Source organism: Urocampus carinirostris, chromosome 7 (genome assembly GCF_059441175.1).
Source record: "Urocampus carinirostris isolate Australia breed hairy pipefish chromosome 7, RoL_Ucar_1.0, whole genome shotgun sequence".
Lineage (NCBI taxonomy): Eukaryota > Metazoa > Chordata > Actinopteri > Syngnathiformes > Syngnathidae > Urocampus > Urocampus carinirostris.
In genome coordinates this window covers 7,367,790-7,395,172 of record NC_142355.1, presented here as the reverse complement: position 1 = coordinate 7,395,172, position 27,383 = coordinate 7,367,790, and the positions used below count along the sequence as shown (strand labels likewise).

The 27,383-nt window shown below is 41.3% G+C and overlaps 1 protein-coding gene across 2 annotated transcripts; it reads left to right on the top strand.

Moving 5' to 3' along the window:
- The first annotated feature begins 423 nt into the window (after window positions 1-423).
- bhlhe41 (basic helix-loop-helix family, member e41) lies at window positions 424-14,269 on the top strand. 2 transcript variants are annotated; one of them, XM_088339626.1, is made up of 5 exons: window positions 424-618; window positions 715-781; window positions 1,817-1,924; window positions 6,792-6,903; window positions 11,586-14,269. In XM_088339626.1, the coding sequence occupies exons 1-5, from the start codon at window positions 557-559 to the stop codon at window positions 12,443-12,445; spliced, it is 1,209 nt and encodes a 402-aa protein (XP_088195752.1). In that variant the 5' UTR covers window positions 424-556; the 3' UTR covers window positions 12,446-14,269. The 2 variants fall into 2 exon arrangements, with proteins under 2 accessions (XP_088195752.1, XP_088195751.1); XM_088339625.1 differs by having other exon boundaries at window positions 11,583-14,269.
- Window positions 14,270-27,383: the final 13,114 nt, after the last annotated feature.

Here is a 27,383-nt window from a genome sequence, read left to right as displayed (position 1 = left end):
AGTCATTTTATTCATATTTAGTTTCTTTTGTCTTTTATTAGCATATTTGGTATTGGAGTAATCCAAAAGTCATTGAAAGTAATCCAGTTAAAGTAACGCTACCCAACCCTGTTGACAAATATGGGGTAGGATGTTTCAACAGAACACCGGCTGCGGCTGCAGTGACACATGCCCACGCGTGAGGACACGCGCGCACGCAGCCATCAGCTTTTTAGCGGAGTTTGTGCAGCGAGACGACACGTGAGGAGGAAAGAAAAAAGAAAAGAAAGGAAAAGAAAAGAAAATGGAAGGAAGCCCTTCCCTTCCACAAGTGCGCCTGCGCTCTCGCCGGACACCGCGCGGCGATGGCGCGGAGGGAGGAGAGGAGGATGGGGGGTGGGGTGGGGGGCGTGAGGAGGGATGCAGTGGTGAGTTTAGGGGCAGCTGAGGCTGAAAGACACATGAGCTTCGGAGGGGGAAGCGAAGGTATCAGTGCTGAGGACGAGCACACCGCGCGCCTCCCGGAATAACAAACATTTTGCGCCAAGGAGAAAAAAAAAACCCAAGGAGACGTTTGATGGACGAAAGAGGAGCGCATTTACAGGAGAGACACTTCATGGAGCGGGCAGAGTTTTTGGGGTGAGCTTGTTTTTAAAACGCATTCTTTTCATTAAAGTATTTGAAGAAAAAAATATAGAATCGGCGCTTTACCAGACTCAATTCACTCCTGTTTAGGATGGACTACACGTCTTTATACATGTGCAAACCCAAACGGGGAATAAAGCGCGAGGATGGCGGCAAGGTGCGGAAATAGAAACATCCAATGTTCCCTCTAATTTTCCAACGGGTCCGAGCATTTGCACAAAGTCGGTGAGCAACGCTTGAAACAACAGCGAGCAACGGCAATCCCAAGTGTGGCAACTGAGTCATTATCAAACAGGTCCAAAACTTGACATCAAGTTCTATTTTGCTGAGTTTCCGGCAATACAAAAAAAAAATTAGTCTGTTGCACGATACAGAACTGTATTTAATCACATTTTTTACTGGAAGTACAATGTTGGCAACAAGATAGACTTGGTCTAGTTGAAAATTATTTGAATGCAACACAAACTTTTTCTTCTTTTCCCCTGTTTTTTCTATATTTTTTTTTATTCAATTAAAAATCGATCGAATTGTGTTTATTTTTTCCTAGCTGTTACTTTTTTCTTTTTGTTTTCTATTTCCTTTTTTCCTTTGTTTTTTTTTCAGAATTTTTCCTTCTTTTTTCTCTTCCTTATGTTTCTTTTTTTCACTCCTTTTTCATTTTGGTAGTTTTTTTTCTTTTTTGCTCTATTCCCCCTTCCTTTAAGTCATTTTGATATAATTGGAAATTATTTTAAAGCAACACAAACTTTTTCTTCTTTTTCCCTGTTTTTTTCTATTTTTTTTTTTAATTCATTAATTTTTCCTTCTTTTTTCTCTTCCTTTTGTTTCTTTTTTTGTCAGCTTTTCACTCCCTTATCATTTTGGTATTTTTTCTATTTTGTTCTATTCCCCCTTCCTTTAAGTTATTTTGTGCATAGTTTTACATAATATTTGGCCATATAGGGATGAAAGAAGCAAAAAACAACCTGAAGAGCCGTTTAGGACCCGAAAGAGTCGGTTTCTTTTAGAGAGCCGAGCCGAAGAAGCCGGTTCTCGAAAAACTGCGCTGAATAGATTTTCTTGTGCGCTGAGAATGTGCGGGCAGCTTAGAGGGAACATTGGAAACATCACGACTTTTTCTTTATTTGCTCTTGCGCTTATCATCATTATGTAACTTTGGAACGTGCGGTGCACTTGTTTTTTCTCTCCACAGGACGCGTATAAGTTACCACATCGTTTGATAGAGAAGAAAAGGAGAGACCGGATCAATGAATGTATCGGTCAGCTCAAGGATTTGCTCCCGGAGCACTTGAAGTTGTCGGTAAGATCTCGATATAGTGGAAAAGAAATCAAAAACTTTTGGGTGAGGTGTCTCATTGTTGAAAGTAACGCCTTTTAAAGGAACGCGTTCCTGGAACGCAATTAGAGTACTGAGACTCGTTCTTGATATCATCGTGTGATTCAATGGTCGTGACAATATACTACTTTTTGAAAGCAGAACATGGATTTCATTCGGGCATGAAAATATCTCATTTTTAGGAGAAACTCACCAGTTTGAAGTCAAAGAGTGACCTATGTGATTTGTATAGATCAAAGGAGCAAATATTTGAAAGTTGGGGAGGGGATATTGCATACCTGTCGAGCTCCAGGGCTCCATGCCCTTACAAACTGTCGTATTTTCCCTTACAAAATACAAAATAATCTTACACCATATTTTTTTCAAACGTGTTTATTTATGTCGTTTAACACGTTATATTGTACATGTTTTTCGTTATATCATATAGAATAGAATATAATAGAATATAATATACCTTTATTGTCATTGATACAAAATGGGTTAACATATTGTGACAACGAAATTGGGCGTGACACTCCAGTTTTACACATTCACAGTGAGGTATGAGCCAAGAAGATAAAGGAACAGAGAAGATAAGGTTATAAAACAAGGGGGATAAGGCTATAGTTATAATTTACATGGTATTTACACCAGAAATGTCGGCATGTGGGATGTTACATACAGTGTTGTCGTGATACCGTTGGTATCGTAAGGGTTTTGCAATATTGCATTTGGTGCAAAGTCATCATAGTGCAAAAAAAATAGTCAGCATATGCATTGGTGCAAACATAGACATCATAGTGCAGAAAAAGGAAATGATCAGACATTGTGCAAGGTGAGCAGTAAACGTAGTGCAGTCGACATGTGCAAGAACATAGACATGAGTACCATATACAGTGGAACCTCGGTTCTCGACCATAATCCGTTCCATTTCTTTGTACGAAAACCGATTTGTACGAAGTCGTTTTTTCCTATTAAAAGTAATGTAAAATTGTTTTAATCCGTTCCAACACCCTAAATGTTTACCACGAAAGTAAACATGAAGCTAACCCAGGCTAATCGTACGTTCGCGTTAGCGTGATCTTCCATACGAAAGATTACGCTAACATGAACGTGTAAAAATAAAAAAAATCAGGTCGTTTACACGTCATTTAGCACCCGGGTCTCCACACAAAAAGTGGTGAGCGGTTAAAGGATAAAGAAAAGAATTATGAGTAGGATTTCTTACCTTGGCGGTTGTCTGCAGAAGCCATGCTGTATTCCTGAAAGAAGGGAAACTCGCACACCTTCTTCATATTTTGCTATTATTTCTTTCTTAAATGCAATAGTTGTACGCACTACTCCTCTTTTTTCACCTGTAGCAACCTTCTTCCGAGGCATAATTAGGAGTTAAAACACTCCCTTCACCGCTTTTGAAAAACGAAAGCAGAGAAGGAGTGCGCGTTGCCGTGACAACAGTTCTTCACGAGGGGTGGGGGCAATCTACACTCGTACTCAGTATCGCCCCTAGCGTACCGGCGTTCGAACTCCGATTTTTTGAACGAAAAGCGAAGCAAGAATTTCTCGAAATTTCTGGTCGAGAACCGATTTGTTCGAACTGAGAGGCGTTCGAAAACCGAGGTTCCGCTGTATATTGTTAATGAACATTTTGTTGTGAGACACTGAGTTGCTCGACATGAATGAGGTTTATTATAAAAAAAATGAAGTCGCTTGGACGTTCACTGTAGTAGGAAAAACACATGCAAATATAATGAATTAGAATAATACATTTTCTTATTCAAATTATGAATTCGTTTTCTGCATTAAATTATTGTTGGTAATATACTGATTAAAGGGATAACCACAAAGCTGTCTTTTTTCATTTTCTCCTTTTATACTTCCTTTTTTTCTTCTTATCTTCTTTATACAACATAATCATTCGTAATTTAAGGCATCAAAGCAAGTGAGCCGTTCGAGAGCCGGCTCTCTTTAATGAGTTGAGCCCAAAAAGCCGGTTCTCTAAAAAGAGACGGACTTCCTTTCACTACACAACTACCACATGCAATGGGAAATCCCCAGGCGGCAAACGCATGCGCACGGTAGCATCAAACGCTTGCTTCGTTTGCGACGAAAAAAACGATACCGAGATAGAGGCTACCGCGGCAAACTCAATTGACTTCATTGATTTGCCGTTTCGTGATAGTCGATGTATAACTGATGGTACCTATAATTGACAAATTTGCGTTTTTCCGTACAGATTTTCTCGTACGTCGTACAGGTCTTAAAATGCATAATAAACGTACTTTGTACGGCAAAAACGTACAGGTTGACAGGTATGGATATTGTGAGATTTTCTAGAGTGAACTGGACATTTGAGGTGGTGTTTTTGAATTTTAATTCAATTAAAATCAGCGTAAAATCGGGACGGAGTAGCAGATTTATTAGTGTGTGCCACACATCAGATTTCACCTCGTTGTTACACTATTTTTAAATCACAGTACCAGAGTGGAATGTTAGAAAACGTCAAAAACAGAAAGTCATCCTGGAAGATGTAAATAAATGCAAAAACCATGACAAGGGAACCAACTCTTTGATGTATGTGATGACGAATTGGACTTTGAAGGACTAAAATTAATACGATGTCAATTTTACGTAGGTCTTGTTGTCAAAGTTGTCAACAAATAATTTAAATCATGCTTCGTTTGACATTTTTACTCAAAATCTAAAAATCATGTCTCGAAAAATGTACACACAGGACTAAAATTTGCATAAGTGAATCGCAGATATATTTGTGGCTCTTCAAAATGCATGATTCACACCGGATTTTTTATGTTAAAGGTACTGGAAAAATTTGAATATTGGCTTTGAAAGTCCGTAAAAAGGGTTTGAAAAAGGTGTACGAACCCTGTATGGCATTATCCTATAACCAGCCAAGGATTAAATATCAATTAAGGACATTTACTATGGACAGGGTTGGGTAGGGTTACTTTAACTGGATTACTTTCAATGACTTTTGGATTACTCTAATACCAAATATGCTAATAAAAGACAAAATAAACTAAATATGAATAAAAATGATGACTCACAACACGTGGTAAGCTTTCTCTCCTGGCTTTGATCTCTTTGATCTGCGGCAAAACTAACATAAAATGCAACAGAAACAAAACGAAAAGAATTTCAAACAGCTTGCCAACATCATTTTTGCCGTTTTATGTATTCAGTTACTCCCCAAGCATGCATAAAATTTAGTCATTTTATTCATATTTACCGTATTTTCCACACTATAAGGTGCACCAGGTTATAGGGCGCACCCCCAAAAAATAGTCTTTTGTCCGATATTTTCCACACACAAGGCGCACCGGATTATAAGGCGCTACAATGGGAACGTGGACAAAACAGTCAGATAGTTCAGTCAAACTTATTACCCCCTTAACATTCCCAAAGCTTGCAAAGAAGCAAATACGTGTCTCAGACATGTACGGAAACAGTGTCTGTACGATGTCACTCAAATGCATCGTTCCGAATATCATTTAGAAGGTTACAGTCTTGGGATTCAAGAAATGCCAAATACGTGTCGTAGACACGTGCGGAAGCGGTGTCCGTACGATGTCACCAAACAAACATTTCTCAGTTTCCATTTTATTTTTTGCTGGCAGCTGTGTGGACAGCAAAGTAAGAATTTTATAGTGCAGGGAAACGGGGTCCTTTACTGTGCACATGACAATAAACACTTTGAATTGAATTGAGTTTAAAAATAAGACTCATCACAGAAACATCAAGATCGTTCTAAAACAAGATACCGGAAAAATGTAAAGCCCAATGGCTCACCTAAGTTCTCTTGCAGCCATCACGTTCAATAATGATACGTAACCATGGTCTTCTTACAACCGTGGGTGTAGTAAATGCAGGAGAGTAAAATATTTACAAATACAGAATAGTAAAACATGTTTTCTCTATGCTGTAGTGTAGTGCAACCCAACTGTGTGATTCACATTCATCTTTTTCGGCCAATGGCAGGCTTTGTTTCGCCCCTTTAGCCTATGCGAGCCTGTAAATGATAAAAAGGATCCGCCCCCTTTACCTCCGAATAACTTTAGCCAATAGTGACTGATACAAATGATGATTGACGCATTGGTTAGGAAATTAAACGCCGGTATATAAATCCCAGCATACACCCCGGACGACTTCGCCTTCGGGGGAAAATCTAGTCGACGGCTGCTTGCTTTAGTTGCAAGACTTTGCGACTTAATATTGATCCATATATAAGGCGCACTGTATTATAAGGCGCATGGTCAGCTTTTGAAAAAAATAAAAGCGTTTAGGTGCGCCTCATAGTGCGGAAAATACGGTAGTTTCTTTTGTCTTTTAGTAGCATATTTGGTATTGGAGTAATCCAACGGCACTGCGTTTTAAAGGAAGTAACAAGTAATTGTGACAAATGACGTCTTTCAGTCGCGCTTGTGCGGCACAGTTCATGTCATGGGAACCTGTTGTGGGTTCAAATCCAGCTCCAGACTTCCTGTGCGGAGTTTGTATGTTCTCCCCGTGCTCGCGTGGGTTTCCTCCGGGCACTCCGGTTTCCTCCCACGTTCCAAAAACATGCATTTCAGGTGAATTGGCCGGTCCAAATTGTCCCTAGGTGTGACTGAGCGAATGAGTTGTCTGTCCCTGTGTGCCCTGCGATTGGCTGGCAACCAGTTCAGGGTGTCCCCTGCCCACTGCCCGGAGATGGCTGGGATGGGCTTCAGCCCCCCCGCGACCCTTATGAGGATAAGCGGTACGGCTGATGAGATGAGATGAGATGAGACGTCTTTCAGTAACATGCCCAACTCTGGTTGAGAGTGGATAACCAACGTGTTTGGTGTCCACGCAGACCCTCGGCCATTTGGAGAAGGCGGTTGTCCTGGAGTTAACCCTGAAGCATCTAAACGCGCTGACCGCAGTGACGGAGCAGCAGCACCAGAAGATCATCGCTTTGCAGAACGGTAAGAACGAGAACACTTCCGACACGCGGGAGAGAAAGGTGTCGCGGGGACGAGCGTGCGCGCGCCCTGGGAAAAGAACACTTGCACGCATGAGCGCACTTCCAAAGCAGCGGGCGCGCACGTGCTCTGGCACTTGGCGATCACGTGGTTTTTTTTTTAAAGTTAGACTTCCGTTTGAACCTTAAAGCACAGGTGTCAATAAGGCGGCCCGCGGGCCAGATCAGGCCCACTAAGGGATTGAATCCGACCCGCGAGACAACGCTCAGAGAAGCGCAGGAGAAAAACAAGCGGCAGGTTGAAATATGTCCACTTGATGAATCATGAGTGGGGTTACGCACTCTTATTCCAGGGTCTAATTTGAATACATGGAACGAGTGTAATAATAACTTTTGTTTTATTGATATTCCTGCTGAAATATGTGTATAGTTTTTGGTAAGTGTCCTGCAAGGATGAGTCTAACAGTGCCACCTGCTGGTATGGGGTGGGGTTTGGTTTTGGCTTCTGACATGTGACCGGGAGGCGGGGTTTGTTGGCAGTTTTCAGAGGGAACTGCTACTGGTAAGACACATCTTTTGGTGCTCCACGAAAGAAGTTAATTTTAAATATTATAACCACAGCTGACGAATCTCTCAACATGCACAGTAATGTGATTGATGTTGTCAAGCTGTTTAGATTTATTTTCGTTTTTTTTTCTGTTTTACTAAAATATTAATTCCCCTTGTAGAGATCAAAGCCAGCAGAAAAGCTAATGTTGTGACTCATTCATCTGCAGTTAAATTGTACCCGTTTTTATACCCATTATTGTTCTTATTTCTATTTTCTCATATATATTAAAAAGGATGATGTTGCTTAAAATTCAGACTAAAGAAAGATATGTTGAATTCATTGTAAACGTTAAAAATCCACTATACGATCTCTTGTTAAAAGTATCTTCTTGAAATGGATATAAAAATGTATTGTGATATTCTAAAATATATTTTATGTAAGTTTAAAAGAAAGCTCTTTGATATGCTTTTGGGCAGTTTCCAGAGAGAGCTGCTACTGAGATCAAAGAGATCAAAGCCAGCAGAAAAGCTAATGTTGTGACTCATTCATCTTCAGTATCTGTAATAAAAAACCTCATCATCCAGTCCAGTGTGAATGTGGATCTTTGGTGGGACAAGTACACCGCGGTTACATACAGACCCGGAAAATGGCATACAATTATGTTTAGATTTTCATTGGCTAACCAATGTGTCAATCATGAATCGATTTAGTTACTACTGGCTGAAGATATTTGGAACTGCAAGAGGCGAACCTCCTTTTATCAAACAAGCCCGTACAGACTAATGCTTTATTGAGTTAAGACCTTGATCACAGCCATAAGTCCTTTATTTTTTGTGCGCATCTTGAAACATAAATATTTGCCCATTCTTCTTTGTGTATACCTGCGAGTCACCCAATTGTATAATGGTAACTCTTGATTGCTTCTCTGATTAGTTTTATTCTTGTTTGGGCTGGAGGTTTAGAGGTGCCTCGAGCAAAGACACTGTTCTTGTATTTCTTTCTCTCTCTCTCTCTCTCTCTCTCTCTCTCTCTCTCTCTCTCTCTCTCTCTCTCTCTCTCTTTCTTTTCCACCGCTTTTCTCCCACTCTGTCTCTGTCTTTTTCACTCTCTGTGTCTCTCTTTTTCTCTTCCTTTGTTGCTCTGTGTCTCTTTCTCTCTGTGTCTTTTAACCTCCTTTGCTCTAACTTCCTTTTTTCCTTTTCTCTCTTTTCTCTTTCTCTCTTCAGGCCCTTCGCGCTTTCTTTCCTCTTTTCTCTCCTACTGTCTTTTTATTTCTCTTTGAAATTCTTTCTTCCTCTAACTTTCTTTTCCCCTTCTCTCACGACTTTTTATCTTTTGTTTCTCACGCTCTCTCCCTCTCTCTCTTTTTGTTTCTTTATCCCACCCTCTCTCATTTTCCCTCCCTCTTTCTCTTATTTCTTTATCTCTTTTTCTTTCTCTTTAATCTACTAGTCTAGCCCCCGACAGAATGTTTGTCCTACCGTGTGGCCCCAGAATTAACATGAGTTTGACACCCCTGTTCTATACTCATGTTAAATATTTCCAACATGTGTAAAATGACACATATGATCATTTTTACTTGTACGGTATGACAGATATACAATATGTCATGTCCAGCATGGTCGCCATGGCGACAGGCTGGCCCTGCCCCCTGGGCACCAGCTGAAGCAGATCAGCTAACTTACGTGTTACTTAAGGGTGGGTTGTAGGATTTGCGGGTGCTGGCTCATTGCATTTTCTGCTTGCATTTTCTGTCTGCATCTCCCGTTCTGTTTTGCTCTGTCCTGTTTTGTTTGAGTCGGAAGAAACCTGTGTTTGCTCGTTTTTAGTTAAAGCCTGTTTGTTCTGTCTTGTCCCTGAGTTTTGGACGACTTTTATTTTGGTAAATAAAAGTTTTGATCGTCAACGCAATTGAGTTCTCCCTTCCTGCCTCCTGCCTCCGTTCTGGTCCACTCCTCTCCGTGACACAATACTGTATCGTAGATGAGAAGCTGCGTCGTTGCTGTCATGGACTTTTCGGACAATTATTTTACATCATACCTATGTTTTTTTTTTAATAATTGATGTTCACCATGTTTTGTGTATTGTTACCCAATGCAAAACCTATTGCAGCCAGGTTGATTACCACTTTTGAGGCCCCTTTTCAAGGTTTCCTCTTTTCCTCATGTGGAAGTTTTGAGTATTTCCTTGCCTGCATGTTGGTTTCGGATCAGGGGATGTTGTAATTGTGCCCTGTGCAGTCCTTTAATATATTTTTTGATCAAGGGCTATATAAATAAACTTAAATTGACTATATCATAAAAATTGGAGCTGTAGTGGGTAACCGTTTGCCATCGTCAAAAACCTCAGCAATCAGAAACAGAGAAAATACATTTTGTCAAAGGTTTTTCGCTAATTTTCATGTTCTGATTGCTAAGAATAAGCATCTAGTTCCTAAAAGCCATGATGTACAGCCTGTAGTCCTTTGAATGTTGTTAATATGGAAAATTGAATGTTGGGCTTACTTTAACTCCATCTAAGTTTGAGTTTCAAATATATAAGGCTGGGAAAATACCAATACTTAAAGTTGGTGCACATATCAGCCCTTTAAATAAGGCATTGCAGCTTTTCACGGTGTCTGATAGCAGTGTCGACTGCCCTCTAGTGGTTGTTTACCGATGAGATTTGGAAAATGGGAACTAGTAAAGTATTGTCAATACTTTTAAGCAATTTAAAAATGATTTAAAGGATATTGTGAATGTTTTAGAGCCACCCAGTAGTGAAAAATACATTAATTAAAAAAATAATGTATTTGAATAATGAGCAATATACAAAATAGCATTTTTTAAAGTCAAGATTTTTTTTATTTATTTGTTTGAAATAACATGGCTCACCATGTCAGGGAGCTGACATGATTACCCCCCATTTTCTGCGACGGGTACCACCAAAAATTGTATTTTTCCATTATGTATGTAGCCACAACTAACGACTATTTTAATAGTAGACTCGTCCCCAACTTTTAAAATGATTAGTTGAATAATCGGATATTATTTTTTTCTTAAAAGGTGGATTTAATCATGTGGTATTTGATAATAATCACTAGAATAATGTGTACCATGAAAAATACCTCTTTTATTTAAAATACTTCGTACAAAAATGAAATAAAAATGAATGGGCACAGTGCTCGGTCAGTAAAGACATAAATCCAAAAATAAAGCTCTGTCCATGTTTTAGGGACAGATAAATAAATAATACGTTAAAATCAAGTATGTTTTGTACCCCTCTGTAAAACCAGAACAGGCTGATTAGCAGGAGAACAGTAAATAAAACAAACATTATGTGCATTTTGTGAAGTACATTCAGTGGTCAGCTGCAAATTCCGTAAAAAGAAAAACTTGACGATTCTCAACAGTTTAAAATCAAACACATTTTAAAGGGAGAGTGTGTAATAATTAGTGCCTCCTAGTAGTAACCAAAACTTTCATTCAGTAAAAGAAATATTGATTTCGACACAAGGCAAAAAATATATGAACTATCATACCAATGTCAATTTCTATAAAAAATCAAAAGGTCTAGAAATTTTATTTTTTTTCTACATAGTGGAAACCCTACCTCAGGTCAATTTTCTGCTATGCTTGACTCCGTGGCACTGGTTAGACAATACAGGGCTGACTAGTGGTCAAATATTACACATTAGGGCTTTAACAACTGACATTTGTCGTTTTTAATGTTTAAACAATTGACGTTTGTTCTTTGGACTGCCTGCATTTAATTTCGAATACATTGGTCGGGAACAGTCTGGGTTACAACTCAAACTATTTTTAGTCCTGCAAAATATGTGTATATGAAAATGTACAGTGCATGTCATAGAAACTGTATTGGCTTGAATGTTACCTGAATCTTATAGAGGCGAGTCAGACTCGGTTTCATTCAACCATCTGATGTGCTTCCGTCTTTAAAAATTCATGGATCACAAAGGTTCTGCCATGATACGCAAGGTCAGCTTTGCTTTTTATTGGATGCATTCAGGCTAAAATGATCCCAAACTAGAAGTTTTGGTACGCATGTTTGGAACCGACCGAGACAGAAACATTATTGGGCATTAACGACTCTTAGCAGTCAGTCATGTTTTTTCAATTTCTTTTTGTTTCTAGCAGGAGAGCGACCCACAAAGTCGTCCATTCACACCAACGCAGAAGCCTTCCATTCTGGTTTCCAAACGTGCGCCAAAGAAGTCCTGCAGTACCTGAGCCAGTTCGAGAACTGGACGGCGCAGGAGCAGAGCGGGGTTCAGCTGGTCCAGCACCTCCACAAGGCCCTGGCCCGGGTCCAGCCCGGCTCTCTCCCTCCTAAGCACCAGATACCCGCCGGCGTCCGGCTGGAGGGTCACAAAGGCGACAACCAGGCCAACTGCGTCCCAGTCATCCAGAGGACCCAAGGTGGGGATCTGACCGAGAACGACACCGACACGGACAGCGGCTATGGAGGAGAGGGGGGCAAGGACAAAGACTGTGAGCACAGCACCTCCTCACAGGCCACCAAAGGTGTTAAAATCAAGCAGGAGTTCCCGGACAATCGCTCTGCGAAGAAACCAAGGATGAACTGGTCTGGTACAGGCGCCGATGTGGCGATCATGAACTCTCTGATTGGATTAACCGGAGTAGGACAGCAGACGCCCATCTGTATGCCTTTTTACTTCATCAACCCGTCTGCCGCTGCCTCTTATATGCCTCTCTTTGATAAAAGTAACATGGAAAAGGGTGCTTACACGGCGGCACTGGGCTCGCCTTTTCCCTGGCTATACCCTGCGCAGGCGGCAGCAGCCGCAGCCTTCCCGGGACTCTCGGCGCATTTTGGCGCCTCGTCTCCGTGTGAGGAAGTCGCTGATGATGAAGACCAACGCGATGACGAGACCAGCTCCCCAGAGGAGCGTGATGAAACCCCCATGAGTGATGAAGATGATGATCACCAAGAGATTGCAGATCGGCGGGCGCGTGACCTGTCGCAAAGCAGCTAACTCGTCTGGGTTGCGCCACCTTGCAATGTCCTACCAGATGCGTTTGTTGTGTGGATGCTAACAGTCAATCACCCCTCTCTCAATCAATAATATTATCATTATTGTGATCAATATGATTGCTGTAATTTCCGGACTATAAGCCGCACCTGACTTTAAGCTGCACCCGACTAGAAGAAGACGAATAGAATAGAATTTACTTTTATTGTCATTCTTTGTAACCATGCACACAGAAGGAAATGTCGATACAGTTAAACTGTAGCGAGCCGATGTAGCCGCAGCCAAACAGGGCGCCGCCATTTTAGACCCAACTGCTGTGTTGGGAGTCATTAGGCGACCAAACCCCCCAATTCCAACCCTTAATGCCGAGCGCCAAGCAGGGAGGCGATGAGTACCAATGTTGTAAGTCTTAGGTATGACTCGGCCGAGGCTTGAACCAGCTACCTCCCATTCTCGGAGCGGGCACCCTCCCATTCAGCCAGACCCACCCAGAGCCCGACCAAATAACTTGATTTGCGGGACGGAGCTCGAAGCAAACCAATTTTTTTTTAACCTGTGAGGAGGAGAGGTGATTGATGATAACAAATTCAAACCTGTCTTTTGTAACGAAATCAAAGTAAAGACCGGACAACATTTCTATCTTTTACATTTCTGTGTCTGCAGAGGTTACATTAACTGACAATTTTCCATCATTGACAGGAAGATTTTAAGACCGTCCGTCATCTTGACGGGTTCAAAATTGGGCCATTACTCTCAGTAGCAGTCCATCCTTAGTGCAGCACTTTAAGAGAGGGAGAGGCAGAAAGACCAATGAGAAATTTGCTGGTTAATTTAAAAAAAAGGCAGCGAGAGAGAAGCCTAAATAGAATGTAATGATTGACACTGGGCTTACCTCTATGAGCCGACTACGACACAGTTTTTAAAGGAAAACCATTTTGTACATAGACCTACTCAGCCCACAGAACACTATAGGCACGTTAAAACAGGATATACACTAAAAAGACTGTACAGAGAAAAAGTTTTTAAGGTTTTAATAACAAACACACATGGAGGAAAAAGCACAGAGACACAGCAACACAGTTAACACAACGCAAAAGTTGCGTCTTATAGTCCAGAAATTACATTCGGCAAACATATATCTTTACATTTTCAAAACTTTACATCAGTAGTTCCATTTGCAAAAACATTTACATATGTTTAACATTCTAATTTGTTCATGCAATGAAGTCCCTCTCTGGTAAAAAGCTCCAAAAATGTTTAGAAAAAACATCTGAAATCAGATTAAGTTGGCCAAAAATCATTCATGTTGCTTCTAAAATGAAATGGGAAATGAAATACAAATAAACACATGGAGGGGATGAAGTGGGAAACCAGGCAGTACGCCAAATAGAGCGTAGAGTATTAGTGGGGATGTAGCACATTTTTTTTAAAGGTGCTTAGTTTGAGATGCCCTGCTTTTTTTCACCGCACCGATCTGCTTTTATCTTTTTTCATGCAATACTGACAAATAGAAACAAAAGGCAAAGCCATTCAGCGTAGCGAGCACACCGGGTTATAGGGCGCACCCTCAAAAAATAGTTTTTGGTCCTATATTTTCCACACATAAGGCGCACCGGATTATAAGGCGCTACAATGGGAACATCGACAAAACAGTCAGATAGTTCAGTCAAACTTATTACCCCCTTAACATTCCCAAAGCTTGCAAAGAAGCAAATACGTGTCTCAGACATGTACGGAAACAGTGTCCGTACGATGTCACCAATCACTCAAATGCATCGTTCCGAATATCATTTCTTAGTTTCCATTTTATTTTTTGCTGGCCACTGTGTGGACAGCAAAGTAAGAATTTTATAGTGCAGGGAAACGGGGTTCTTTACTGTGCACATGACAATAAACACTTCAATTTAGTTCAAATATAGACTCATCACAGAAACATCAAGATCGTTCTAAAACAAGATACCGGGAAAATATAAAGCCGCATAGCTCACCTAAGTTTTCTTGCAGCCATCACGTTCAATAATGATACGTAACCATGGTCTTCTTAAAACCGTGAGTGTAGTAAATCCAGGAGAGTAAAATATTTACAAATACAGAAATAAAGAATAGTAAAAAATGTTTTCTCTATGCCGTAGTGCAACCCAACGTGTGATTCACAATCATCTTTTTCGGCCAATTGCAGGCTTTGTTTCGCCCCTTAAGCCTATGCGAGCCTGTAAATGATAAAAAGGATCCGCCCCCTTTACCTCCGGATAACTTTAGCCAATAGTGACCGATTCAGATGATGATTGACACATTGGTTAGGAAATGAAACGCCGGTATAGAAATCCCAGCATACACCACGGACTACTTCGCCATCGGGGGAAAATCTAGTCGGCGGCTGCTTGCCTTAGTTGCAAGACTTTGCGGCTTAATATTGATCCATATATAAGGCGCACTGTATTATAAGGCGCATGGTCAGCTTTTGAAAAAAATAAAAGCTTTTAGGTGCGCCTTATAGTGCGGAAAATACGGTACTTGCTCAGTATCAATAATATCAATATTGGAATCGATCCGCGGACCCTTAGCATTCCCACAACTTTCGCTGTAAGATCTTTTACTGAATAAATGGACACATGTCAACATCCAGGGGTTCCATGGAGGAGATTTCCTTGTATTATAGCTCTCTTCTTTTGTGAAAGTGCGTGCCTTTTGCACTCATGCTGAAAAAAAAAAATCATCTGATTGCTATTGTGTTGCACTGCAGTTACTTTTGTACTCACTTTGATAAAGTCTACTCTACCGGCAGCGTTAATGCAATTTGTTTTGCGCAATATTCCGATCTGCTTGTCTCTCTGGATGTAAGATGAACATCTCGCTGCATCTCTTCGGACTGTAAATATTCGGACCCGGTTATTAGTCGGGTTAATGAAGATGTAAACAGGGTTGGGTAGGGTTACTTTAACTGGATTGCTTTCAATTACTTTTGGATGACTCCAATACCAAATATGCTCATAAAAGACAAAAGAAACTAAATATGAATTAAATGATGACTCACAACACGTGGTAAGCTTTCTCTCCTGGCTTTGATCTCTTTGAGTTCAAATCCCGGCTCCTCCGTGTTACATGTCGAAGTGTCCTTGGGTAAGACACTGAACCCCTAATACCCCCAATAAGCAGGTTAGCGCCTTACATGGCTGCAAAACAAGGCCGCTATTTGGAAATGTGGAGCACATTGTAAAGCTTTTTCTTTATTAGCATATTTGGTATTGGAGTAATCCAAAAGTAATTGAAAGTAATCCAGTTAAAGTAACCCTACCCAACCCTGGATGTAAATGTGCACTAGATGGCCCCGACGGCCACAATACCTCACCCACCGACGGAATCAATAGAGGATCCAAAGTCAGTCATGTTTGGGCTCTTTCTGGAGAAGCTTAGTTCCTCTCCGTGTGAAACATATCTGGAAAAAGAAGCACTGAGGACTCTACCTCCAGGACGCGATGTAGGATAGCACCTTAAAGGTCTTTGATATTGAATGTACCTGTATTTTCCAAGATGTACGTGTGTAGGAAGAGCATTTTTCTTCGAGATGTTAAGTGCACTTTTTTCTGCTGTTATTCCCACAACCCCCCGAAACGCCAGGTCATCTATGAAAAGCCAACCCCTGCAATGATCTTTTTTGTTGTTGATCAAGGTTGGGTAGGGTTACTTTAACTGGATTACTTTCTATGACTTTTGGATTACTTCAATACCAAATATGTTAATAAAAGACAAAAGAAACTCATCTCATTAGCTGAACCGCTTATCCTCAGTAGGGTCGCGGGGGTGCTGGAGCCCATCCCAGCAATCATCGGGCAGTGGGCAGGGGACACCCTGAACTGGTAGCCAATCGCAGGGCACACAGGGACAGACAACTCGCTCGCTCATTCACACCTAGGGACAATTTGAACCGGCCAATCCACCTGAAATGCATGTCTTTGGAATGTGGGAGGAAACCGGAGTGCCCGGGGGAAACCCACACAAGCACGGGGAGAACATATAAACTCCGCACAGGAAATCCGGTAGCTGGATTTGAACCCACACAGGAGGTTCCCAAGACCTTAGAACTGTGCCGCACACACGCTGACCACTGCGCCGCCGTGCTGCCCTACAAAAGAAACGAAATATGAATAAAATGATGACTCACAACACGTGGTAAGCTTTCTCTCCTGGCTTTGATCTCTTTGATCTCCGGCAAAACTAACATAAAATGCGACAGAAACAAAATGAAAATAAATCCAAACAGCTTGCCAACATCATTTTTGCCGTTCCATGTATTCCGTTACTCCCCAAGCCTGCACAAAATGTAGTCATTTTATTCATATTTAGTTTCTTTTGTCTTTTATTAGCATAGAATCTTTTCTTCCGGCGCCGTCACGAATGGCAGCCACTCCAGCAGCTCCCGTGTTATTTTCGATTGTTTTGTTCTCGATTGTTCTCAGCTCAGGGATGCTGCTGGAAATGTGAATTTCCCTTCGGGGATGAACAAAGTATCTATCTATCTATCTATCTATCTATCTATCTATATTTGGTATTGGAGTAAACCAAAAGTAATTGAAAGTAATCCAGTTAAAGTAACCCTACCCAGCCCTGTTGTTGATGTATCGTTGCCTTGAATTAAGAGGATGAGTTCAAGTCAAACCAAAATCGTATGTCACATGCCTGAGATTTGTGCCCATTTTAGTCGGTATCCATCAGAATCGTTTGGATCGTTCACAGTTTACAGGACTCCCACGTCTGTTGTACTCTGCAGTGTTTCAAGAGTCTTGGGCAAATTTTGACATTGAATATTTCAGAAACTATGGAGGATGCAGTAACAGACCTGGTAAATTTAGAAAGTTTGTCATCTCGTTTCTTACAAAGATGTTCAACGTGAGCACCGTTGGTCATTGCATTGTAAATGGTTGAAACAGATTCTGTTATTCATGTCACCGACCAGAAACGGACACAGGACCCAATAGCGCTCGTTTTCTCAGTTTTTATTAATAAAGAGGGAGAGCAGGGCTTGCTTCCACGATCCGATGGCTGACGGACAAGGGGAGCGGGCGATGCGTAAGTAGCACTTCCGTGTCTAGCGAGGATGATTGGAGACAGGCGGGAATTACAAGTCTTTAGCCAGGACTGGAGAGCAAAGGTCGGTAACAGGAGGCAGGCAAGTAACGGGGCAAAAGAGGTCAGGTAACATGCAGGCAGAACGGGGCGAAGTCAGGTCTGGAAACAGGTTGGCAACGAAGATCAGGCAGAGAAACGCAGGGCAGGAACAGAGTCAGATGAAAAGGCTTACTGAGCTGGTGGCAACAGTTCACATAACGATCTGACGGCTTCCTCTTGGAAGCCGGGGGTTTAAAAAGAGAGCATCAGCCAATCAGCTATCCAGGCTGTTGGCGCCAATTACGCCCTCGCAGGTGCCCTCAATCGGCAATCATGACAATTCATGCTTTACTCTTTTGTGCTATGTCAAAGAAAGCCGTCTAACTACCTTTCTTCTTTGAAAGAGCAACAGTCAATGGTGAGACGTACCTCCACATGCTGGAAAACTGGTTAATGGATAAATTGAGTTGAAAGAGAGTCTGGTGATTTCATTTTTCAACAGGATTAGGCACTACCACACTGAGGCCTCAGGGTTAGACAGCTTTTGAATAAAACACTACCAGACAGATGGATTGGACACTCTGGACAGAATGATTACAATCTCATGTCCTGCCCACCCAGATGTTCCTTTTGTGGTGATTTGTGAAAGTATTATGCTCCGTATTCCAAGAGAGGCGGATGAGCTGAGGGCATTAATGTAAAACTCAAGATAAAAAACATTCTGAATTTACCACATTTGTTTTTATATCCTTAATAGTTCCCGAGATACTCAATGTCAAAACTTGTCCAAAACTTTTGGAACACACTGCGTTATGTAATCTGTTTTTCCTCAAAAAGAAACACAAAAAGAAGCAAACGTGGTCACAAGACCTGCAAAATTCAACATGTGATCGACGACTCCTGATATTGTATTTTGCAACTCTGAAGATGCTCTTGTAGCTTTCTTCAGCTGGTCTAGCCTATAAAGAAAGCGACATGGATGTCTGTAAATATTTTCCGTGAATGTACTATAAAACATGTCTATGTATTTTTTTTTTTTTAAGGAAGATGAAAAAAATGATTTCAGTGAGCATTTGTTGCATATTTTGATGCTTTAAACGTTATGCTGTTATAAATTATTGCTGATGAATTGAGCAAAAATAAATGATAAACTCAACATGGCAATTTTTCTTTTGCTCCCCTCAATAAATGCAGAGACATTGAAATTAAACAGGCATGAAAACGGGTCAGGGTTTAAAAAGGAGAGAAGGGAGTGGAGGAAATACCATATTCATTTTGTTTGACTTTTTCTGAGTTCAAACTAAGCATTGTGTCATGAACCGGAACAGGAGGAGAACCCAAATGCGTGACGTTTCTTACACAAGCCTTTTATTTTACGGAAAATGGGGAGTCATCCGGCAGCACGGTGGCGCAGCGGTTAGCGCATGTGCGGCACAGTTCATGTCATCCTGCGTGGGTTCAAATCCAGCTCCAGACTTCCTGTGCGGAGTTTGTATGTTCTCCCCGTGCTTGCGTGGGTTTCCTCCGGGCACTCCCACATTCCAAAAACATGCATTTCAGGTGAATTGGCCGGTCCAAATTGTCCCTAGGTGTGAATGAGCGAGTGAGTTGTCTGTCCCCGTGTGCCCTGCGATTGGCTGGCAACCAGTTCAGGGTGTCCCCTGCCCACTGCCCATTGATGGCTGGGACGGGCTCCAGCCCCCCCCGCGACCCCAATGAGGATAAGCGGTACGGCTAATGAGATGAGATGGGGAGTCATCCACGTTAGGCAGCAGTCTGGCGTGGAATGACAGGAAGCCAGAGAGCGACGAGATCGATACCAATTGCCCGAGCAGATATCGGACAGATGGGGTCGATACCGGACTGGACGGGACAGACAGGAATTGGGGGCGGCAGTGGCTCAGGAGGTAGAGCGCTTGTCTTGGGATCAAAGGATCCCAGTTCGAATCCCGGCTCGCCCGTGTTACATGTCGAAGTGTCCTTGGGTAAGACACTGAACCCCTAATACCCCCAATAAGCATGTTAGCGCCTTACATGGCTGCAAGGCCGCTATTTGGAAATGTGGAGCACATTGTAAAACACTTTGGGAAGTCATTGACTTGAAAAGCGCTATGTAAAATGCAGATTATTTCATTTCATTTCATTGATATGGAAACCTACCAGCATTTTTAACTCACTCAGTGCCATAACATATAAATTCATTTTCAGTAGCGTGCCAAAACGTAAAAATATGTTGTTGTTGTTGTTTTTAAACCATTCCAAAAGTTTTGACGCAGTTGATCGTTAAATATCTAGCCGTTCTGAACAATTTTAGTATGGTAAATAACCACTAGATGGCCGGAAAGGCTTTGATCAGATCATTGTCCGCACATAGAGGAGACCCCACTACCTTGTGATGCTTTGCTTCTTCTATCCAGCGATTGAGAGTGTGTGGGCGCCGCCTGAGTGACCGAAATCGTCCGATCACGTCACAGGAAACATCGGGTGTGAAAGGTTCTTCCAAAGTTCGTGCATCGCTCATGGATAACTTTGTGTTCCAGCAATAAAATGTTATTTTGCAAGCAAGGTGCCCTTGTTTGTAGAAAGCATTGTTCAGATTTTGGAGGTATTACAAATGTAATAGGGAAGGACGGCGGCGCAGTGGTTAGCGCAAGTGCGGTACAGTTCATGTCATGGGAACCTCCTGCGTGGGTTCAAATCCAGCTCCAGACTTCCTGTGCGGAGTTTGTATGTTCTCCCCGTGCTTGCGTGGGTTTACTCCGGGCACTCCGGTTTTCTCCCACATTCCAGAGACATGCATTTCAGGTGAATTGGCCGGTCCAAATTGTCCCTAGGTGTGACTGAGCGAGTGAGTTGTCTGTCCCCGTGTGCCCCGCAATTGGCTGGCAACCAGTTCAGGGTGTCCCCTGCCCACTGCCCGATGATTACATGGATGGGCTCCAGCACCCCCGCGACCCTACTGAGGATAAGCGGTGCAGCTAATGAGATGAGACAAATGTAATAAAAAAAAACAGAACTAAAAGTTCTGCTTAAAATACACTCTTTCACAAAAATCTGTTTTCTTGGAAACAAATATTTTCGAGAAATTTAGCAATGTTCACATTTTTAAAAAATCATAAAAACTAGAAAAAAAAATCTATTGAAAACTGAAGGTTGAAGCTTTCTTTTGATATGTCCTATGTCTACAACAGGGGTGTCAAACTCATTTTAACTCGGGGGCCACAGGATAGAACAAACATTCTGTCGGGGGCCGGACTAGTAGATTAAAGAGAAAGAAAAAGAGAGATAAAGAAATAAGAGAAAGAGGGAGGGAAAAGGAGAGAGGGCGGGACAAAGAAAGAAAAAGAGAGAGAGGGAGAGAGCGTGAGAAGCAAAAGATAAAAAGTCGTGAGAGAGGGGGAAAAGAAAGGAAGAGGAAGAAAGAAATCCAAAGAGAAATAGAAAGACAGAAGGAAAGAAAATAGATAAGAAAGCACTAAGGGTAGGAAGAGAGAAAAGGAAAAAAAGGAAGTTAGAGCAAAAGAAGTTAAAAAGACAGAGAGAGAGAGAAAGAGACAAAGAACAACAAAGCAAGAGAAAAAGAGAGACACAGAGAGTGAAAGAGACAGAAAGTGGGAGAAAAGCGGTGGAAAAGACAAAGAGAGAGAGAGAAATAAATAGAAGTACAGTGTCTTTGTTAGAGGCAGCTGGCTTTGGCAACATCAAGTTGACATATTTCAACCTGCAGCTTGTTTTTCTCTTGCGCTTCTCTGAGGGTTGTCTCGCGGGCCGGATTCAATCCCTTAGCAGGCCTGATATGGCCCGCGGGGCGCCTGTTTGACACCTGTGGTCTACAATATATATAGCCACACAACTAAATGTTCAGTAGGAGAGAAAAGTAACTAAATATGAATAAAATGACTCAATTTTGTGCAGGCTTGGGGAGTAACGGAATACATAGGAAGGCAAAAATGATGTTGGCAAGCTGTTTGGATTTATTTTGGTTTTGTTTCTGTCGCATTTATGTTAGTTTTGCCGGAGATCAAAGAGATCAAAGCCAGGAGAGAAAGCTTACCACGTGTTGTGAGTCATCATTTAAATTCATATTTAGTTTCTTTTGTCTTTTATGAGCATATTTGCTATTGGAGTAATCCAAAAGTAATTGAAAGTAATCCAGTTAAAGTAACCCTACCCAACGCTGAGTACTTTAGATGTAACATACATATTTGAGTAGATGTCTCCCTCTACTGGTCAATGCACGGAAGTCATTCTAATACAAGGGGCAGTACTCAAAAATCCTATGTGGAGTTGAAAAAAAAGCTTCATAAAAGAAAAAGGGCATTCATACATAAAAACATATGGTGGGAGGAGAAGGATTTCACATGCATGCTCGAGGTTTTCCTTTTTTTTCAGACGAAAATGGTGAAAGTAAGAAAAGGACAGTTTTAAATACAGTCTTAATGCTAACTAAAATCCCCCAAAAGATGAAAAATGAAGAGTTTATTGTACTGCGTCTAAGAGAGACACGTGGCCATAAAAGCAGCTTGACAGAGGCTGCAATGATGATTTCAGCCAGAAGATGGCGTCAGTTAGTAGACTATTTTGGCCAGTATTTTCAAAGTTATGGATGACATGGGGCGGCACGGGGAATGAGTGGTTAGGTCGCCCGCGGCACAGTTCTGAGGTCATGGGATCCATCCAGCAACAATCCTTCCTGTGTGGAGTTTTCATGTTCTCCCCATGCTTGCGTGGGTTTCCTCCTCAATAATACAATGAATCCTTCCCCTGCAACGCCTGATCTCACAACTGACACGCCAACCACTCATCTACACAATATATGTAACGTGTGTAATAATAACTTTTGTTTTGTTGAAATTCCTGCTGAAATATGTTGTAAAGTTTTTGTGTAAGTGTCCTGCAATGATGAGTCCAACAGTGCCAACTGCTGGTATGGGGTAGGGTTCGGTTTGGCTTTTGATCTTGTGACCGGAAGGCGGATGCCGTTGGCAGTCTACAGCGCGCTGCTAACCGTAAGGCACGATCTTTTGGTGCTCCGCAAAAAGTTAATTTTAAACATTAAAACCGCAGCTGACAGATATCGCAACACGCACAGTGGTGTAGTTGATGTTGTCAGGCTGTTTGGATTTATTTTTGTTTTGTTTCCGTCGCCATTTATGTTAGTTTTGCCGGATGTTGCATGTTGTGCTAAAATGCTAATTCCCCTTATAGTGTTGAAAGCCAACAGAGGAGCTAACCACGGGCTGTGTGTGACTCATTCATTTGCAGGTAAATTGTACCCGTTTTTATACTCGTTATTGTTATTATTTCTATTTTCTCATATATATAAAAAGGATGATGTTGGTTAAAATTTAAAGAAAAATATGTTGAATTCATTGTTAAAAAACATTAAAAAAAAACACTATACGATCTCTTATTAAAAGTATCTTGTTAAAATGGATGTAAAAATGTATTTTGTGTAAACTGAAAAGAAAGCTATTTGATATGTTAAGGGCAGTCTACAACGAGCGGTCAATGAGATCAAAGCCAACAGAGAAGCTTACCACGTGTTGTGTTGTGACTCATTCATTTGCAGCAACTGTAATAAAAACCTCATCATCCAGTCCAGCGCGAATGTAGATCTTTGGTGGGATGGGTACACCGCGGTTACATATATATCCTAATAAATTAATGGTAAAAAAAAAAAGTACAAGACTATAAACTTGAATGCAGCGGAAAATACTTCATACAAGAAGCTATAGTGGCCAAATTATCCATTTATTAATGGTAAATGGTCTGCATTTATATAGCGCTTTTCAAGTCAATGAAGACCTCTCAAAGTGCTTTACAATGTGCTTCACACTAATCCATTCACACACACACTAACACACCAATAGCAGCCATGCTAACATTCGTCAATGTTAGTTATTGGTCCATCTAAATGCTGTGACTTGTATTAGCATATTTGGTATTGGAGTAATCCAAAAGTAATTGAAACTAATCCAGTTAAAGTACTTGTTCTCAAAAACGGCTCTGAACATTGACAAATCCATTCCATCCAAGTCCATTGACAAATGTAATATCACCCAGAGTGACTCAGTCAAAAATGTAGGTGTCATATTTGACCCCGATCAGTCCCTTCAAACGCACGTGAAAAATATTACTAGAACAGCTTTCTTCCATCTTTGCAAAATTGATAAAAGTCGCCCTATGCTGTCTCAGTCAGATGCGGAGCTTATAACTCATGCGGTTGTTACTTCCCGTCTCGATGACTGTAATGCACTACTCTCTGGTCTCCCGAAGTAAAAAATCAAGAGCCTTCAAGCTGGTACAAAATGCTGCAGCGAGGCAAGAAAGTTTGATCACATTAACCCGATTTTAGCTAACCTGCATTGGCTCCCTGTTAGCTTAAGATGTGATTTTAAAATTCTTTTGGTAGTATACAAAATCATGCATGGATTTGCTCCCTCATTTCCTTCCGATTTAATTTCCTCCTATGTTCCGGTCGGGAGCCTAAGCTCTGAAAACGCTGGTCTACTAGTGATCCCAAGAGCCAAGAAGAGATCCGCAGGTTCGAGAGTGTTCTCCATCCGGGTGCTGTGGAATGCTCTCCTCCTTGAGATTCCATCTGCAACCTCAGAGGAACTGTTTAAATCTAAGCTTAAAACACACTTCTATATCATATGAATAACCTATATTTTATGTTGACGACATCTGTGTATTATTTGTTATTGCAACATCGATTGCAGCCTGGTCATCCTGGAAGGGGGATTACCTCATGTGCAGTCCATTCTCAAGGTTTCTTCATTTTCCTCATGTTGAGGTTTTTGAGGTTTTCCTTGCCTTCATGTAGGTTTTAGATCAGGGGATGGTGTAATAATAGTCTGTGGTTTGCAATAATCTGTGGTCTGTGCAGCCCTTTAAGCCTCTTTGTGATTACGGGCGTCACAAATAAACATGACTTGACCCTGGCCTATACGAACAGGTAGAAAAAAATAAAAATCATAGCACGCGTACTCCTGAGCCACACACATTATCTTGGCAAGAAATTTACAGTCTGTATTTGGATCTCTCTGGCATTTGAGAATAAACCTACGTTTTAATATTTTAGAGTGCCAGATAGTCATATGCCAGAACACATCCATCCATCCATTATCTATACCGCTTATCCTCAGTAGGGTCGCGGGGGTGCTGGAGCCCATTCCAGCTATATTTGGGCAGTGAGCAGGGGACACCCTGAACTGGTTGCAGTCGCAGGCCACACAGGGGCAGACAACTCACTTGCTTATTCACACCAAGGGACAATTTGGACTAGCCAATTAACCTAACATGCATGTTTTTGGAATGTGGGAGGAAACCGAAGTGCCCGGAGCAAATCCACGCAAGTACGGGGAGAACATGCAAACTCCACACAGTTATGTTTGACCCCATGACTTTAGAACTGTGCCACAAATGCGCTAACCACTGCGCTGCCGTGCTGCCCCCGCCAAAATATCCACAACATATACAGTAAATAAAATATCCATCCAACCATTATCTGCACCGCTTATCCTCAGTAGGGTCGCGAGGGTGCTGGAGCCCATCCAGTGGGCAGGGGACACCCTGAACTGGTTGCCAGTCAGTCGCAGGGCACAGAGAGACAGACAACCATTCACTTGCTCATTCACACCTAGGGATTGTTTGGACCGGCCAATTAGAATAGAATAGAATATACCTTTATTGTCATTGTTACAAAATGGGTTAACATATTGTGACAACGAAATTGGGCATGACACTCCAGTTTTACACATTCACAGTGAGGTATGAGCCAGAAGATAAAGGAACAGCGAAGATAAGGTTATAAAACAAGGGGGATAAGGCTATAGTTATAATTTACATGGTATTTACACAAGAGATGTCGGAATGTGGGATGTTACATACAGTTGTTATCGTGATACCGTTGGTATCGTAAGGGTTGTGCAATATTGTAATTAACCTAACATGAATGTTTTTGGAATGTGGGAGGAAACCCACGCAAGCACGGGGAGAACATGCAAACTCCACACAGGAAGGACGGTAGCTGGATTTGAACCCATGACCTCAGAACTGTGCCACAAACGCGCTAACCACTGCGCTGCCGTGCTGCCCCTGCCAAAATAACCACATTAAAAAAATAATGACAACAAAATATTAAAACTTGTCAGTTTTTATTGATTTAAGCCTTTACAAGTTACAACCATATATCTGCCAAAGCAGAATTTTAAAAAATGTGTACGATTGACATCTTGCAAATCTCAAGAGCATTGTAAACAGTGAATACAGCGACAACTCATCCCATGACACACGAGCAGGATTCTTCAAATGGGAAAACCATCCATTTTCAAAGACAAGATACTTTCATAAAAAAAAACACTAAAAAAAAGTTGATTTCAAATAAATGTCAGTTATACAACAGCAATTATATTTCTTCTGGGATTTGTGCAAAGTGGCAGATGCAAAGACTGCAAACACTGACTTTCTAAATATAGTAAAGAGAATATTTGAAAACGGGTACTCAAACACAGACTATTTTACAGCAAAGATGTCGATCATATAAAGATAGGGAAAATCATCCGTTTGGTATAAACTACGGACGAGTAGAACTTCATTCATGTCCTCAGTGGTGAGCAGGGTTGGGTAGGGTTACTTTAACTGGATTACTTTCAATTACTTTTGGATGACTCCAATACCAAATATGCTAATAAGACAAAAGAAACTAGATATGAATTAAATGATGACTCACAACACGTGGTAAGCTTTCTCTCCTGGCTTTGATCTCTTTGAGTTCAAATCCCGGCTCCTCCGTGTTAGATGTCGAAGTGTCCTTGGGTAAGACACTGAACCCCTAATACCCTCAAAAAGCAGGTTAGCGCCTTACATGGCTGCAAGGCCGCTATTGGGAAATGTGGAGCACATTGTAAAGCATTTCATTTCATTTGATCTCCGGCAAAACTAACATAAAATGCGACAGAAACTAAATAAAAATAAATCCAAACAGCTTGCCAACATCATTTTTGCCGTTCCATGTGTTGCGTTACTCCCCAAGCCTGCACAAAATTGAGTCATTTTATTCATATTTAGTTTCTTTTGTCTTTTATTAGCATATTTGGTATTGGAGTAATCCAAAAGTAATTGAAAGTAATCCAGGTAAAGTAACCCTACCCAACCCTGGTGGTGAGACAAGTTGCAGACTTTTGTCAGGTTAGCTTTATATTCATCTCCGAAACCACATAAGGCACTTTGCTGTCGTTAGCATCTGGGATACAAACTAACCTTAACACATTTTGTTAATTGTAAGCTGTAACATTCCACAAGTCTTCACTATACTGTTGGCGTTCTGCACGTACTGTTCGTATATGGCTAACAAACTAATGCCATTGCATATTGTTCATTGAGAGCTGTAACATGCCACAAGTCAGTGTTCCCTCTAAGCAATGGCGCACTGAACGCACAGGAAAATCTAGCCAGCGCACAAAAATGAGGGCTCAAAATTACTAATTAAGAAGCGACTCAAGTCAAAGTTGCAGTGCATGAAGGTAAAAATACACGGGTTTCCCTGACGTTGTGTCCTAAATGCGGTATTTTGAAATCGAGTCGAAGGAGAACGAAGTTGAGTAAAGTTAGAAGAGTTTGTCGGGGATACGGCTTCTTCGGCTCGGCTCACTAAAAGGAACCGGCTCTTTCGGGTCCTAAACGGCTCTTCGGGTTGTTTTTGCTTCTTTCATCCCAACATGACAAAATATTATGTAAAATTATGCACAAAATGACTTCAAGGAAGGGGGGAATAGAACAAAAAAGAAAAAAATACCAAAATGAAAAAGGAGTGAAAAGCTGAGAAAAA

Excerpts from the sequence above, each read along its gene's own strand:
- bhlhe41 (XM_088339625.1), top strand. The coding sequence starts at position 557 with ATGGACGAAAGAGGAGCGCATTTACAGGAGAGACACTTCATGGAGCGG. Across the intron at positions 1,925-6,791 it reads CGGAGCACTTGAAGTTGTCG|ACCCTCGGCCATTTGGAGAA; the intron begins GTAAGATCTCGA and ends GTGTCCACGCAG. Across the intron at positions 6,904-11,582 it reads GATCATCGCTTTGCAGAACG|CAGGAGAGCGACCCACAAAG; the intron begins GTAAGAACGAGA and ends TTTTGTTTCTAG.